Source organism: Bemisia tabaci, chromosome 4 (assembly GCF_918797505.1).
Source record: "Bemisia tabaci chromosome 4, PGI_BMITA_v3".
Lineage (NCBI taxonomy): Eukaryota > Metazoa > Arthropoda > Insecta > Hemiptera > Aleyrodidae > Bemisia > Bemisia tabaci.
The window spans coordinates 27,915,340-27,933,075 of NC_092796.1; the positions used below are offsets into that span (position 1 = coordinate 27,915,340).

The following is a 17,736-nucleotide window of genomic DNA, read 5'->3' on the forward strand; positions in this document are numbered from 1 at the left end:
ATGTAGAATGGCAGTCGTCTAGCGATATCATCCCATTTAAAGCTACGGCAAAGAATCGATTGCTTAAGTGTTCCCCTGATAATCGATTCTTTCCCATAGGTTTAAATGGCAGATCAACCAATTCATCGCACAGAACGCCACGCCACTGTAGAAAGGGTAAACAAACAGAGATAATTAAGTACAAGTCCTGTAAACCCTGATCTACATCAGATTCCATTCACTCATTAATTCATGAAAGTCAACGTGCAGTGATTATTTTATCAACCCGGTAATGTTTGGCTTAAAAACAAACTGAAGGCGCGTTTTCTATGCACTGACTCAAAGGCAACCTAATCAACATCTAAATTTAGAAAATTTCAATCGCCCTCCGTAAGATCCGCGATAGTAATATCGCGAGTTTCAAATGCTTGATTCAACTTTTTCCCCCATAATAATTTGACGATATTACCTCGAAACAGTCTAACTGCATTTTACGTTACCTGTTCTGCTTCTTTTGGTTTCAGTAATCAAAAACGATACAACAAACCTGATGCTTTGAATTGTTTTGCGCCTTCGCCTGCTCAATTCTGAACGGATGACACTCACTCGGTTTCAGTGTCAAATTTTGGTTTATTTTCATTTAAAAAAGTGACATAAATTACGAGGCAAAATCAGGCAATACGTCATGTTGTTAGGCGAATTTTACCTCCGTAGTGTCATTAAGTTGATAAGCTGGTTAAGCCGGTATTTGAGTTATTTATGCCTAATAACATCCTCTGTGAAGTGAACGAATGTACTCTGAAAGAGTGCACTCATCTCAGGGCTGCCTCTTCGTGTTATTTTAAAATAACAGTATGTTGCATAGGACCGGATTAAGGGGGTGGCCAAAAGGGCCGCGGCCCATGGCGGCAAAATTAGGGGGCGGCAAATTTTGCAATTTTTTTCAATGCAGGTACAAAAAAATCGGATTCAGAAAAAAATTACAAACAAGAAAAGGTGACAAAATCTCTCATTTCCTGAGAGTTCATTAAATTCTAATTTGGTCGTATTTCGGTGATACAAAAGACTGCGCACCTTTAATTAGCTGAATTAAGAGAGAAACCTAACACGTAATTTAGCCTGGAGCGGCGCGGCGCAAAGAGAAATGATGACGAGGACTTGAGATGAAAAAGAGAAGCCCTCGACGCAGCGGTCAGCATGTAACACATATTGGCGCCTACGACACTGTATGAATACTTCACGGATTGCGTCAAACACAGTACGGTCAACAGCGGTCGGCGCGGCGTGAAACGCACAGTGCCTACAAGACTACGTGAATACTGCACGCACTGCACCAAACACAGTGTGGTCTGGTCAGCACGGCACGGCGCGGCGGCGGAAGTTAAAATTATTAAACCTCTTTTATGTTTGTTCTTTCTTAATTTTTTAGTTCATTTCTTACAAATGAAAGGCCTTGTCCCCACACAGATAGGTTTACGGAACTGAACTTTTGCTAGTAGTGCGTAGACAGGGCTTACGCAAAAAATGTGTCCAACACGAGTAAACGCGTCTTATGCACCCTTCTCCCTCCGGCACGTTCACTTGATGGTTTTTATTGATGTTTCAAAATGAATGAGAAGAGGGCGGCAAAATACAGGCGACCCATGGGCGGCAAGTAGGTAAATCCGGCCATGTATGTTGGAGTTTTTTGCCAACGCGCGTTAAAAAAGCTGAAAATCTCATTACAGAGGGAAAAACTTCATATGAGCACAATTTTCCCTCTAAGAGATATGCTGTTTGGTGCAACACTAGCTACGTTCATTCAGGAAGGCAACTGCAGACGCGTTTCAGCCTTGTTGGGCTAATCCTCAGTGCGCTGCAACTAGGATTTTCAGCTTTTTCAACGCACGTTGGTAAAAAACTCCAACATACTGTCTCAGGACGCGTACGTCCACCGCAATCAGTTTGTTGAAATAGCACTAACGGCAGAATTAGGCAATATAATCGGGCAGATTCTGCTGAGTGACGTTAATATTAATGCAGCTGAGTATGTGAGTTCATAAGTACAGGTCCATAAGATCTGCGGTGAAGGAATATCGATAGTCAAAGTGCGAAACCACGTACCTCAATTTGCGACGTTGCAGACTTCCTCTTATACTGTGGTGTTTTTTTTTTTTTTTTTTTTTTAGAAAACTAGCAATTCCAATTTTGTGAAAACTCCTTGATTTTTCCTCTCCATTAGTAGAATATTCCGTAGATAAGCTATGTAATTGACTTATGCTTGTTTAAAATGAGTAAAGTAGGAGCAGAGATTTTGAAACCCCGCAATGCAACTACGTGGTTCCGCGTTTTAGACATTGATGTACTCTAAACGAAAAATGCATGGGCTCGACTCAATGCTGCATTTTGCCTGACAGGACAATCTTTTTTTTTTTTTGTACGTGAAAATCCTACCTTCTTGAACCCCGGGTACCTGACGCACGACAATGCCATTTTTCCAACAGCGAACTTAGTTTCACTGAGTCGTTCGAAATACAGCGCAAGTTAAGTCACGGAGAGGCCAGGGCCTCTTGATCAACGTCCTACGCTCTCTCCGGCGAGAGAAGTTTCTAAATTTGGTAAGTAAGCGGGATTAGTGCATTAATTGCTAGAAAGCCGACGCGACGCAACGTGATTTTCCTATTATTTTCGATTTTTTACTCATCGCTGTCGCGAACTTTGTCACTGCCAACCGGTCGGATACAAGTCGGACACGAAACTATTATTCAATGCGATTGTTGTTGCTGGATCGGCTGGCACAGAGGTGGAGGATCTGCGATAGTTGTCAGGTCTACGAATTAGATTTTTTGAGGTGATTCGATGGACGTCATATTTTGTGTCAGAACGGCATGCAATATATCGCATCAATTGGTTCCATTTTTTCAGCTACTCGTCATTTTTCTCCAATTCTGAGATCGCAATTTTGTTGTCAGGAGACCAAAGCACTCACTTACCAATTTTAACAAAGAAATTCAACGTAATAAAGGCGTGGTTTTTTTAGAGAGAAAACATCGCGTTCGATACTGATATCGAAACTGCACTCGAATGCGATATTTTCTCTCTAAAAAAACCACGCCTTTATTACGTTGAATTTCTTTGTTAAAATTGGTAAGTGAGTGTTTTAGTCTCCTGACAACGAAATTGCGATCTCAGAATTGGAGAAAAATGACGAGTAACTGAAAAAATGGAACCAATTGATGCGATATATCGCATGCCGTTCTGACACAAAATATGGCGTCCATCGAATCACCTTAATCAAAAGGAACTAACTTCATTGTGACTGGGACCCTGAGATCCGTAAGAATACATGCACGACAGAGCCCGAGAGCCCATCAGTGGCGAGGCGCGAATGATCGATTATCGATCGATCCCCATTTGAAGCTGTGGTAAAGAATCGATTATTAAAGAACACCCTGTTTATCGATCCTTTTCCATAGGTTTAAATGGCAGATTAACCTATAAATCGCAAAAGCAAGCCATGCCACCATTTCCACGCGCTAGAGAAAAACGTCGTATAAGCATTGAAATGTTTTCGAACCTCCCCCGATAAAATTTTAATTTTTACGAAAAAGGCTGACCATTTTTTCTTCAAGTTTTGAGGTACTCTAGCAAAAATGGCGAAAGAAAAATTCGAAGAAAAATTCGAAGAAAAATCTCCACAACCCAAGTGGCGTTGATCGCGATAAGTTGCGATTCGATGGGTAAATTTATCGAACCAAAAATCGCGATCTCTGACGATTTCCCACGATTTTATCGTCAAGATGAGCCAACACATGAACAGTTGATAACGATGAAATCGAGATCTTTTTCGCGACGCTTAAATCGTCACTTAATCATGAAAAAATCGACGATATCCGCTCAAATGTTGGTGACCCCAATGATTTTATGACCAAAAATCGCAGACACATTTTAATAAATTGTGCTTTTTCCGTTGAAAAATGCCACTAGGGCAGATATCTCAGGATGGATATTCATTTTTTAAATAAATAAATCCGGCATCACTTGAATGCTCATACAATGTTCTTCCTCAACACGGCAGATCTGTCTTGTGGCGCTACGGGGGCACCATACACACAAATCTATAGTGGGCGATTCCTTGCCTTGGTGTAACGTGGGCAGGCCGTTGTCCTGAGCAAGGCTGAACATACGTCTATTCCATAGACATAACACAATCAATAATGAAATCAGTTGTATTTTATATCTATGCTTTATTTTCGACGTGATACTCGGGTTTGGATGGACGGATATTAGATGTTAAATGACGCGCGCGTTCAAATCCTGTCAGTGCATGAACTTCCACACGGTCATATTGCAGGCGTAATAGGTGAGACTATACTTTGAGATGAGCCTTGTTGCCCTTATAATAGCATGCTTTTCAGGGCTCACGTAAAACTAAAGTTACGCTCTCCGGTTAGTATAGTGCTGGGCGGTAACGGTCATTACAGTGAAGAGCAGCTAGGCATTTATCCTGAATTCCTGGTGTTCATGAAACCGGTACGGAACTCGCTCATTGCACGCGTATGAGGTCGCTCATTGGGAACTTCTTTGGATACATATCTACCTCCTATGTATCTGTATAGGTATGAATCTATCTTGAATGCGCTTCTACGTAGCATAGTGCAACGAAGATATTTTACACATCAATAAAATGAGTTCCATGCATGAGACGGGTACAAAATTGACGTATTTCTGCCAAACGGAACTAAGCGTCAAATTGAGTTCCTTTAAAGGAATTTATAATCCCGGATAGCGCATTCTGTCAAGCGGAACTAAGTTTCATGGAAAAGCATTGCGAGTATAGGAACGAATGAGCCCGACGCCCGGTTCTGCCGCCAATCCAAGCCCCCCTCTACCTTCCTACCCCGATGGCGCTTAGTTCCATTTGACAGAATTACGTCCAATCTGCAATGCAGCAAAAATTGCAACTTATCTCAATTTCTTTGCAATAAACTTCAAAAGAAGAGCCCTTTCAATCCGTGAGTAGACAACTTACACAACACTATGATGCAATGGCAATATTTTTACCTTTTTTCTTCTTTTTTTACCATTATTATTTGAATTATTACTTTTAACATTTTATTTTTCGGGAGAGTTTTACGTCTTTACTTTCCCGGGCCTAAACTTGACAATCATAGCGTTGCATGCTTTTCAGAAGTCCTGCAGCGCCGCGACTTGGAGCATGATAGGTTTTCTGCCGTGCTAAGATAAAACGCCTTATGAACCTTCAGGCGGCGCCAAATTTCCTTTGGTAAATCACGATTTTTTTTTTCAGGAAAACGTTGAATACTCTACCTCCAATTTTTCAGATAGGTAACTTCGTTCGCAATTTCACCTAAAGTTCCTGAAAATTTCAAGGTCCCAAGTAGCAAAATAGAATTTTTTTCTTAAAAAAAAAAATATCAAGAAAATTTCTAGAAAAAACAAAGAAAATGAGAGTTATCCAGAAAATAGAAAGAAAAAACATTGCGAGTCAAATGTCTGACCAAAGAAAATCTATCTGATCTATTTTATAGGTCTACTTTCTGTCAACTTCCCATTTGGAAAAAGATAGAAAATTTATTGAAAGTAGAATTATTTTCTAGCCAATTTCTTAATGTTTTCTTTTAAGAAAATGCAAGGAGAAAATGTATTTTCTTTCTATTTTCTTGTGTCTATTTTCTAGATCTACTTTATACCTATTTTCTTTCAAGGAAATTGTTCTATTTAGAAAGTAGACATTTTCTTGATGAGCGCCACCTAGAAAGTAGATGACGATGCTAATTGGTATAAGTAACTCCGTTCGCAATTTCACCTAAAGTTCCTGATAATTTCAAGGTAAAATATTCCTAGCTTCCCTAAAAAATGAACATTTTGTCGAAGGAAATTTGGCAACTTTCGAATATTCATACGAGGTTTTTTCCTCGGGACGGCAGTATTTAAGTGGGGTCCAGGTCCAGGAGCCGCGCAACTTTGGACATTGCGAAATTGAGGAACGGCCCTTGATCCGACGGATGATTCCTGGTTTCTGCTCGGAAACCGCGCGATTAACGACCGCATCATCAGTCGACAGCCGCAACGTGGCCACGCTTTCCGACGTTGTCACATTTCGAGTGAAACCCACCGCCACTGCCGTGCTGAGGAAGAACGCCGTATGAACATTCGAGAGTTGCCAAATTTTCCTTCATAAAAAAATGTATTTTTTATGACATCCACGCACATTTTCCTTTAAAATTTTCAGATATTTTAGATTAAATTGCGTACAAAATTGCCTGAAAATTGTGGGAAAAAATATTCATAATTCTCCTGGTAATATAAGTTTTTATCGAAGGAAACTTGGCAACGCCTGAAGGCTCATACGGCGTTCTTCCGTAGCACGGCAGGCCACAAGAAAGGAAACGATAATTTATGCGACGGTCTGACGCTTTCCGCGAGAGCCGTCATTAATTTCGCGGACGGGCGCGCTTTCGCTTCCAAGTTTTGTCATCGATCGATTATCCCGATAATCGATGGTTTCGACGCGGCGGTTGATTTCGCGAGAGGTGTGCTGCCGCGATAAGGAAGAACGCCGTATGAACCATCCGACGTTGCCAAATTTCCTTTCGCAAATCAAGGATTCCCGGGAAAATTTAAGGATATTTCTCTCCATGATTTTTCAGAGAATTTCGTTCGTACTTCGATCGGAAGTTACTGAACATTTTGCTGAAAAATATTCATAACTTCCTTCAGAAATGAACACTTTATCGAAGGAGATTTGGCAACTCTCTAATATTCATACGGCGTTTTTCCTCAGCACGGCAGTGTGGGCAGGTCGCGTGGATGTGACACGGAAAAACCGGCCCCGTGTCGCGGCTTCGGCGAGCCAACCGAAGGGAAATGAATTGAGAGTTTCTTGTAGGTGTGCTCACAGAGTGGTTATACATTGTGGGAGGGAGAGAGAGAGAAGAGAGAGAGATCAATCGGTCCAATTACTCACTTTTTACGAGGCCTGGACAACTTTTTTTTCTTTCAAATTATATCGGCCTTGAGATTTGCGTATAAAATATCATCCGAATAACGACCGCTAGTATGTCTTTGTTGTCCTGGTGAAAAATCATCAAACCGCCTATCAGATTACGAAGAAAAGTGGTCGCCGCCAATTTTCCATCGATGCAGGACGCTGTATGTCCAGTCTTGAAATTTTTCACGGTTGAATAATTAAGGAACTTTATTAATTTATTTTCTTTTATTTTGAAGCGAGAAAAGGCATGTGTTTCGGCGTGGTTGGTCTTCGGTGAATAAACTCTCTAGGTGAGTATACAAAGAGTAAGCTCAAACGACCATGTTTGATAAAACTGTCAATATTATCAAATTGAAATAACTCGACAAGGGGTTTGATCTCTTCAAGATGCGAACAATTCCCACGAGAATGTGAAGATCTTTCTGACATCTTGATGTAGGAAAATGAGTCCAATAATTTTTTGTGTCGTATCAGATAGAAAGGCTCGGGAAACCGGTTAGAAAACGCGAGGAGAGGCCGATCGAGTCGATCAGCGAGGTCGGACATGAAATCTTTAACTAAAACTACAAATGTTGATGTTTAATTGGACACATTTTAAATTTCAAAGGGTGCTGGTAAGAGAAAATTTTAGGAGGAAACCAGTGGAATCGCTTTTAGAACCTCAAAGTTTTGTCTAAACGGATGAGTTATAAGCGTTTACAGTTTCCAAATTTTGTCGGACCTCGCACATTGAATCGATCCATTGTGCGGCGGTGTCGCGGAATAGAAAGAATACCAGCGCTGAAAAAAGATGGTTTCATCAGTGGTGGTCGCAAAAAAAATTTCCCAACACATTCCAACCTCTTTACGACTTAATGTTTAAGATGCATTTTTTTTATCGAATGCCATTATTACTTATTTCTCTTCGCCTCGAACTTGAGACGAAAGTTTTCAAAGCCCGCAATTTTTCGTTTCAAGTTCAGGCCGAGAGAGAGCCAAGTACTTTTGTCATTACAGCGGGCTGGTTGTTGAAATTGATAAAGATTTGTAGACAAAAATTTTGTATAGGTGGATTCTTGGAAAAAATTGAATTGTTTGCGTCAATTTTGCAACCTTGGAATGGAGTTACTTCGTGTGGGAAACGACAGAAATTTATCGAATTTAGTCAATTGAGTCGATCAAGTCGGGGTGACTTGGAGTTTTTCCCCGCGGAGAAAAAGAGGGTGCTCGCGTCTTGGCCGCGGAAATTTCTCAAGAGCGCACTGAAAAAAAAATCTCGGTGTGTTTACTACGAAAAGGGTAAAAAAACCAAGAATTCAGGGTTCTATTTGATCCCAGTTTTTTCTTGGTAAAATTACCATTTATGGAATCGGTAATTTTACCGAGAAATCTCGGTAAAATAATTGAACTTCCTCAGTAATTTTACTGGACCTTGGTAAAAACGCCAATATTTTTTATCAACTGTGGTAGAATTCCCGAGATAAAATGGCAAAGTTACCGGGAATTGATTACCAATGAAAATGGTATTCTTACCTGAAAAAAAAAAACAGTAAAAATACCGGTTTTTAGGTAAGCTTACCAGTCTGTCTTGGTAAAATTAACAATGGTAAAAAAAAGTGAGATGGTAAAGGTACCAACGGACCTTGGTAATAACGCCGAGGATTTTTTTTCAGTGCTAGGAATGTCCATCGTTGTCGTCGCACCGCGCCACTGCGTCGCGTCATGCACATCAGCGACGATAGAATGTAAAAGTTGCCCGCGTCGCGTCGCGTCGTGGCGGAATAATGGAGAGATTCCGGAAGCACAAGAAACGAAAGCTCGACTTTGAAAGCTCCGAAGCGGAGTGGAGAGCGCGAGGCGGGAAGCGGTCCGGTCCGGCGGTAGGGACTATCGGTTTCTGGAAAGGAAAATCGAGTCATCCGAGATGACATACTGCCCGACCGGGACACTCCACAGCCGGTGTCGGCTCCTGCGCTGGCTGCAAATATTGTCACCGGAGACCTAAATTGGACGTGGACGAGAGCCCTCCGCGCCGCAGCTCGCACACTCCGACCAACAACTCAAACAAAGTGGAGAAACTTCGCAAGCTTTTATCTCCGTCGGTACAGACTAGAGTCCCTTTATACTGAGAGTCAAGACAACACCCCTCATGGAGTCACAAACGGGAATAAAGATTACAGAAATTGAACGTTTTTTGTTGGTTTTTCGTAATCTTTCATCGGCCCATTCTCAAATTCCTCTCTCCGTTCCTTCTCTCATTCCGTTTGTTCCTTGCCGAACCCGTGATTTCCTGGTCCATTCCAGATTATAATCTTCGCTATCGGTGAAAATGTAATATTTATTCCCGTTTGTGACACCGTGAAGGCCTAAAATACGGGAACCAATCAGAAATGGATTCACATTGTCTTGACTCTCAGTATAAAAGGACTCTAGTACAGACCAAGAGGCTCCATTGCACGGAACAAAAAGTTAGGGGTCATCTCCTAAAATGGAAAATTTGTGTGCAAATTTTTTATCGCTTCGTCTGAAAGTGCTTCAGGAGCTGATTTCACAGTATTTTTTATAATTTTTTTCTGGTACGGGAAATAGTATGAAAATAGATTTAAAAGTGAGAAAATTCACCGCCTAATGACGTCATCTGGCGGCATTTCCCATTTAAACACATGTATTTTAGCAGATTTTCTCCAATAATTGTATCGTGCAATTCACGCCTTGTCACTGCTAATGACGCTGCTTAATTAACCGCTACTTAAGTCTCCGTGACTGGATTTTGGTATCATAGCATATCTCGGGCAAACTTAACCTTAATTTATTTCGAAATTCAAAAGTAAGAGACATCTAAAGTGTAAACGCGATACAACTATTCTCGCAAGACGGATGTCCACATCGCATATGAAAAATGTAAGACGCGATGGCGTGAGTCAAGAACTCGCAATGCTCTGCTCTAGTTTAAAGCCACATTACAAATAAGACGAACGGAAACAAAAACAACATGGAAATAAAGCGAGGGAAAGGATGCGCGTTAACGACGGCGCAGAGATACAACTACACTGAAAAAAAAGTAGTTAGCGTTGAGAACTAATTTGGTAAGTTCTCGCCAAGTAGAATCAAAATTAGGCTTCAGAACTAATTTATTGTACTGAAGCACCAATCAATTCGCTTCATACGCTGACTTGACTTTACTAGAGCGCGAACCAGAATTGGAAAACAGCACTAGCTGTAAAATTAGCGCTGTGGTAAGACAAATTCACCTTCGGGTCAAACTAATTCGCCCTCAACACTAACTGCCACATTGTCCGTTACATTTATTTAGTTTCGAAAAAGTGGTGTCGGTACAACAGCCTCAATCGCGTCAGCTCGTGAAAATCAATTAAAATGTGAAATCCCGGGCTCGTTTGACAATGTAAATACTCCCGGTATGATTTATAGTGTCCTCTCTTTCTTGAAAACGTTCGAAAGCAACATAAATAAACCTGTTAAGGTTAGAAATCGTCTGTTCGATTCAAAACGTAAACAAGCATGATATTCGTTGGAGTCGTCAATCTTCTGTATTAATTGCGATTAAAGCGTTCCGCGTTCAGTTTATATTTTACGAAAATCTGTGAACTTACTGCTTACTTCTATAGTTCGTGTTCTCCCGTAATTTCAAAAGAATATCTCAAGTGTTCGGACGAGATATGTTTATTCAGTGTGAACATTCGCTACCGTTTCATGTGTGAGTGTGTGTCTCTCTAAAGGATAATTCTGTCTACTTGCACATACCTATGGGATATTCCTTTCCTCTGTCGTTCATTTGGAACCGGTCAGTTGATTTTTACCTCTCATCTTTTAAGAAATCTTCTTTTCCTGAAAGTATTGTCCAGTTATCATTCGCTAAGCCGTTTTCTCCTCTCTCAGTTTTGAGGTTAGGTTGACCCAACCCTACCGAATGCGAATTAGAGTAGCGGAATTAGTTCCCAGCACTAATAGTGGTTAGTGTACAGAAACCAAAAATCATGTGTGTCCAAATCACACAATATGAGTTAGTGTATAGAAACCATTTTTAGTCATCTGACGCTAACTCATTTTTTTCAGTGTATTCGTACTTGATGGACGTCCGTGCTGCATCTGAAAAATTGAAGGCGCGATGACGCGAAGCGTGAGTTTTCAATGCCCTGCAATATGCTGCCGATGAGGTGTCGCTCATATTCGGGAGAAAAGTTAAAAAAGAGGCCCGAATACGTCTTTCTTGTCGTCAGCTGTGTTGATACTCGTTCTTTCTTCTTTTTTCAGGTTCTTGCCTGATTCTTTTTTAGGATGGATTTTTAGACCCACGTCTAAAGCTCGTGTAAACTGCAGCACTGACACGGTTCTTATGGAAATAATGGTGCTTGGATGCGTCTCTTGGCTTTTATTTTTTTTTTTTTGTTTTCTTTAATTTCAGAAGTCTGCCGCTCACTTCAACACGTTCAATTTTACAATTTTTACTCTGTGCGATTAATAAACTTTGAACCTGAAAATAGCGTAAACTTGTGCAACTTTGCCAAAATTTTCTGAACCCCTCTCCACAAAGGGGATGCCCCATCAGGAAACATCACATTACGCCCCTTTATCCAGTCAAGGGTCTAAACCCTCAGATGCGAGCCAGTCCGACCCTGTTCAGGTGTGAATTCACTTTATCACCAAAACAAATAATTTGATTGGAAAATCACTGTTTGAGATTTTATTTTATTGCGTAAAATTGCGACACCGTAACCGCACAATAGTTCCACAGACAAGAACCTTAAAAAAGGTTCGCATGAGTTTAATGTTACGTGCGTGGCCGTCAGCCTCATAAAGTTGCAGTCCACTTGCCTTTACGTAATAAATAACCAGGCACGCTCACAAAACCGAGAAGGAGGGTAGAGAAATAGGTGGCGAGTTACGCTGCAACTTATCTAACAATAAGTGTAAGGTCCTTCCTGCACAATGCACTATCATGACTCTTAAGGATCTGCAATAAATTGCTGATGCCCGACTGCCCGTTCCTCTAATGTACAGCGTGGAGCTGGCGCACAGTGGGTCGAGTCCAGTGTTCGAAACTCACCTTTGAGTTTTAGGAGCCATGTAGCACATAAAGCCCGATTTTTAGGCGCCATTTAAGATATTTTAGGGGCCAAATTGACTTGTTGCCTATATATTACGGCGCATTTAGTAGAAAGTTAGACGCACGATGTTTTCGGAACAGAACCAGTAAGTAGCTGTAACTTGAGGAGGACAAAAGCACTAAGAATGAAATCGTGAAGAATAGAAAGAGCTTTCACTTGTAGTGCTGAAAATTCCGAGTTTTTAGTGTATTTTCCGAAGGAAATACACTATTTTTTCAATTCAAATAGATTTGTTTTTCTTTCTTTATGTGACTTCCTGTATGAAAATCCAGATTTTTAGGGGGAAATTTTTAAGGGCCACGTTGGCGCAGAGCCTTCATTTTTTAGGCGCCATGACCGATTTTTTAGGCGCATTTGGCGCGTTGGCGCCTGTGAGTTTCGAACACTGGTCGAGTCAGTGGTAGAGGTCGGACAAAATTTGGAAACTTTGAACGCTCATTACTCCATTTATAAAAAATTTTGAGGTTCTACAAGTGGTTTCATGGGTTCCCTCGTAAAATTTTCTTCGAAAAGCACCGCTTGAAATTTAAAAAGTGGCAGTTTTAGTCAAAAAGTTCATGTTCGACCTCTCTAATTGACTCGATAGTCTGCTGGGCGTCGCTGAAAAATTGTGCCGGACAGAAAGAGCATCGGCGTGAATGATCGATTTATCGATATCTCTCCATTTGAAGCTGAGGTAAAGGATCGAGTATTGAAGCATTTGCTGCCAACATCCTATGTATCGATCCTTTTTCGTAGGTTTAAATGGCAGATTAATTGATATATCGCAAAATACGCCAAGCCACTGCATCATACGCTCATGCTCCGCCCTATGGTAATGAACGCTTCTTCTGTTTCAATCTTCTCTCTGTCGTTAGAGACCGAAATTAAGGGGCTCGGCGGACAAGGCGCATAAGTGCAGTTTTTGCTATTTTGAGAACTACATGTTAAAAGTTTCGAAATTACATGGAACCTTATGGCAAAAAGAAAGTTCGAACTGACTTTTAGATGCTTAAAAATTGAAATTTGGGAGCAAATTTTTCACAAATTATGCATTAGGACTAGTTTTACTCGAAATTATTAATATCTCAATTTTTTCGAATACTGCAATTACGCGCCTTGTCCTCCAAGCCCCTAAATTCATAGATGGGCGGACTCATTGGTTGGGCTCTAGTTGGATAGAATAGAAGACATAGAATAGAAAAGAAAAATGAAGAAAAAGTAATAGAATCGAACTTGAAAGCGATAAAATGTTTCTAAGCCCTGAAAGTAATTGTAGGAATCGAGAAAAATTGAAAACAACAGGGAGCTCCATTGCACTTTTCGACGTTGGTTAATTCGGGGAGTGTCATTGTCCCGTTCCAATTTTACGTCACCTAAATTTAGAGTTGCTGCTTGCAATCCACCGGGTGTGTAAAAAATAGTTTCACCTCCGGTGTCTTGGGTTCGGTTGAGATTATCGAAATAACACAGAGAGAAGTTTCCATTCACGAAAAGGAGGAAAACTCTACGGGTATACAGCGTAATGTGCAGGTTTTTAGGAGGATCCAAAAATCGGGGGATAAGATCAACTCTAAATTTTCAAACGGTAACCTTCACCGTGCGAAACACGAATCAAAGCGAAAGAGCGACAATTTTCAGGAAAAATCGAGAGGATAATGTATTTTATTGTTCAAGATGTCAGCGAGTAAAAATGTGAAATATTTAACTCAGTGGATCATATTTTGATTTGGTGACTGATTTAATAGCAAGTCCTTTTCTTATTTAGTTCCTTTCGGGACTCCTCTAATTCTAATTTCTTTTATAGTAGGCATCCAAATTTCACTTGAGGTTTCTTCTGTTATTCCCTTGTCAGTCATGGTCTCTATTGAAGGTTGTCAAAAAAGTAAAATGCCACCCAAAAATGCCAACTTCTGACCAAACTGCATTTTAGACTTTAGAAGAGTGGAGATTCTTAAACACCCGGTACGTATAGAGGTATTGAGCCATGTCAGAAGCCTCTTCAAAGCCCGTTCCAAAATTCTTCGAATTTCAACGAGCACAATCTCCTCCTGGTGGTGACATTTCAACTAGTCTGCCATTGACATTCACCATTTTAGCACAGGGAGAAAATTTCACGGCTTTTTACGAACGAGTGACGTGCGTCCGCAGCTGCCAAGGGCGGTAGCTCCAACAATTTTCTCGGCTAAATTCTCAAGGCGAGTAAGAGGCAACTTTCAACATTCAACATTATCAATGAATGTTAGGCAAAAATGCCGCGCTCATGTTCATATCGCCAGGCAGTGGACAATTTTTCCGAGAATGTTGCCACCAAATCAAAATCAAAAATCCTCGCAGGATGCAGAAGCTCCAATAGTGTATGCCTACAACGGGCCGATTGTTGAAATTGATAGAAAAATCTATAGGCAAAAGAGTTGCAAGAGGGATCCTATTGGTGGAAGCGAGTGTTGCAATGTACAAATGAGGTATGAGTAACCGACTATCGGCAACCCACGAGAGACCTATACTGCCGTGCTATGGAAAAACGCCGTATGAACCTCCAGGCATTGCCAAATTTCTTTTGATTAAAACACGAATTTCCTGGTAAACTTATGAATATTCTCTCTCCAATTTTTCAGACGATTTTGATCGCAATTTCACATACAATTCTTGAAAATTTAAAGGAAAAATATTCATAGTTTTCCTCAAAAATGAACATTTTATCGAATGAAATTGAGCAACTCTCGAATGTTCATACGGCGTTCTTCCTCAGCGCGGCACTATACTTAGTCCATCCTCCCTTAGTCTATCGGAACCACCCATTTTGACCGATAAGATCCCTACATACTATCTATGTCTTCATTGTCTATCACTTTGTCCATCAATTTCAATAATCAGCCCGCAGGTGTAGTTTCGTCGCCCCTCCGGCGCAAAGGCGTAACTGAATTTCCACTTGAGCCCCGTTTTACAAATAAATCTACGCTTTCTTGGGCTCAAGGGAGATTTAGTTCCGCCCTTACGTCAGAGGAGCGACGATTTATATAAACGGATGATTTATGCTAAAAGGAAGTATGTGCATAGGGAATGCGTGTAACAAAGTTCCTTTTAGCATAAATACGTCCATATGTTCCATTTTCCCGCGTCTTCACCGCAACACCGCCGAGGAAATCCACCCGGCAGATTCCCTGTTTTCACGGCTCGGAATTGGTTGCCGTGAAATTGCTCCGTTTCTAGGAGTTAATATTTTACGGTTTTCTGCGCGAGGACCCCCAAGCCTCCTGTACAAGGAGAGGAGGCGGTGAATAATGTTGGAGTTTGATTTGAATACATAAATTCGTTACAAAATTCAGAGGATGGACGTCTAATGCTTCCAAAGTCGTCTAATTCTGCTTCCAAAGTCGTCTAGTCGACGAGAAGCCAAAATTCGTCGTTCCCTTCATGAAAGAACGTGACTGAATTTCAATGTTGCCAAATTTCCCCGCACATATTGCATTTTTACTAGGAGAATCTTGGGAATCCTATCTGTTAATTTTACCGATTTTTCCTCTAATCTTACGACTTAAACTTTGAAAAGTGTAGCTCAGTCTGTTCAAGAGAGAAAAATGGATCACCATCAGAAGAACAAAACAAGTCGTTAATTCGACTTTTAAGAGTGAGATTGTTAGCAGTGCCTTGATGCAACTATTCGTGCTCAATGGATGTGGGTGTTGCATCCTAGAAATCGAAGGCGCTTCAAATGCGCGAGGGGCTGCGCGGCGCATCGCTCGCAGATTACGCATCTCTCCTCGGCACTCGACCGCAATGTTGCCGTGCTAAGTAAGAACGCCGTATAAACCTTCCGGCGTTGCCAAATTTCCTTCGATAAATCACCAATTTTCGGTCAAAATTTCTGAAGATTTTTCCTCCGGTTTTTCCGATAATTTTGTTCTCAATTTCACCTAAAGTTCCTGAAAATTTCAAGGGGGAATACTCATAACTTCCTTCAAAAATTACTATTTTCTGAGAGGAAATTTGGCAACTCTCGAATTTTCATACAGTGTTCTTCCTTCAGCACGGCGGAATGGGGATTTGCTAGGATCATAGTCCTGCCATGCTAAATAAAAACGCCGAACGAGTATTCAAATGTTGCCAAATTTCTTCTTTGAAAATATTTGTTTTCGAAGATAGTCTGCACATTTTCCCTTGGAAGTTTCAGACTTTTTAGATCAATTACGAACGACATCCTCCGAAAAATCAGAGGAGCAATGTCGACAAATTTTCCTGAAAATTCGCAATTTGTCGACAGAAATTTGGCAACGCCAGATGGCTCATACGACGTCCATACTCAGCACGGCAGAATACATAACCGAGATAGAAACAATTCTGACTTGGGAACTTACCCCGAAGGAATCCTTAAAAAGTGCCGTCATTATTCCGGGCGAACTTCACAGATTCATCGAGGAAGGCACTGAGCTCCTTCAAAAGGAGATTATACCACACGGTGTGCACGAAAATACCACTGAAACCGCAAATACGCACGATTGTCAACGACGCGGATTCGGTATCACATTAGAAACGGCGCACTCGGGAATAGAACGGTCACTTGACGGTTGCCGAAACCAGGAATTGTGTTCCAACATGAGAGATGAACGGAACGAGGACGAAACAGAGTCCAGAATCGTCGGAGCGTCCGTGCCTCCTCCGGGAGCAAATAGAGAACTACTGAGGCGCGGCGCGGACCGCGGAACGGAGCATTAAACTGCGGCCCATAATAATGATCACAAACCAGTTCCGCAGATGTAGGTTAGAGCCGCCATCACCTGGGTGAATCTACAGCGGTGCTTAGTGAGTTATTTTTCCGCGCGGGGAGCGCCACCGCTGTGTTTTGATTTTTTGGTCCAAGCTGCAAGCAGTGGCTGTTGAGAAAAGTTGTGAAAAACTCGTCAATTTTAAGAGAACTTGAAATTTACTTCAAAACCGCTTGAAAATTGCGTAAAACAACTCTTGAAATATTCGTATCAGGAGACCTTTTTTAGGGATTTTTTGCGTAGAATCGAAGAAAAATTTTAAGCGAATTTTTTTACGTAAATATCGAGTAAAATTTACGTATTTTTTGTTTATGAACTTCCTGCGGGCGAAAACGAGGAAAAATGTGGTGAGAAGAAAAGGAAACAGTTGCAGCCCATATAAATTGAGGATAGTTTGTCGTTTTTCATATAAATGTTACGTTTTCTTTTAATTAATCTCATGCACAGGTATTTCTTCACCCCCAATTTCTCTTCCTGCTTTTTCGACTTTTATTGCCGACCATTACCAGTTGCAAATAGAGATAATAATATTAGTTGGATTTTGCGTAATTTTTTAATTTTTTATCAGAGTAAATGACAAGTGGCCTCTTCAGAGTGTGCCCGTGCAAAAAACTTCAAAAACACAAGTTGAAAAACGCTACGTGAGTTGGAATGATCGCGGTGAACTTTGCGGTCGGCGCAAAACGCAGGTTAGGGCCTGCAAGACTGCATGAATACTTCACGCATAGCGCGTACAGGCATGCACCACGGTGCGCGCTGTTATAGTGCCTGCATGAATACTTCACGCATTGCACGTACGCTACTAAGCGGCAGAGCCTCAATCGTCGCGTTTCCGCGTTTCCCGTCTTACGCAGTTCCAAGTTCTGCCGTGCTAAAGAAAAACGTCGTATGAACATTTGAGAGTTGCCACATT

The 17,736-nt window shown here is 41.1% G+C and overlaps 1 protein-coding gene across 2 annotated transcripts in view; it reads right to left on the reverse strand.

Annotated features, from left to right (window-relative positions):
* Window positions 1-16,720, reverse strand: part of Nost (Nostrin) — a 114,661-nt gene extending 97,941 nt beyond the window's left edge. The window contains exon 1 of one of the 2 annotated variants that reach the window (XM_072299606.1): window positions 16,416-16,720. In XM_072299606.1, the coding sequence (XP_072155707.1) occupies window positions 16,416-16,445 (30 nt within the window). In that variant the 5' untranslated portion in view covers window positions 16,446-16,720. Of the gene's footprint in view, window positions 1-2,412; window positions 2,467-16,415 lie in introns of those variants that run through there. The other variant, XM_072299605.1, reaches the window with a different exon arrangement.
* Between the last annotated feature and the right edge of the window lie 1,016 nt (window positions 16,721-17,736).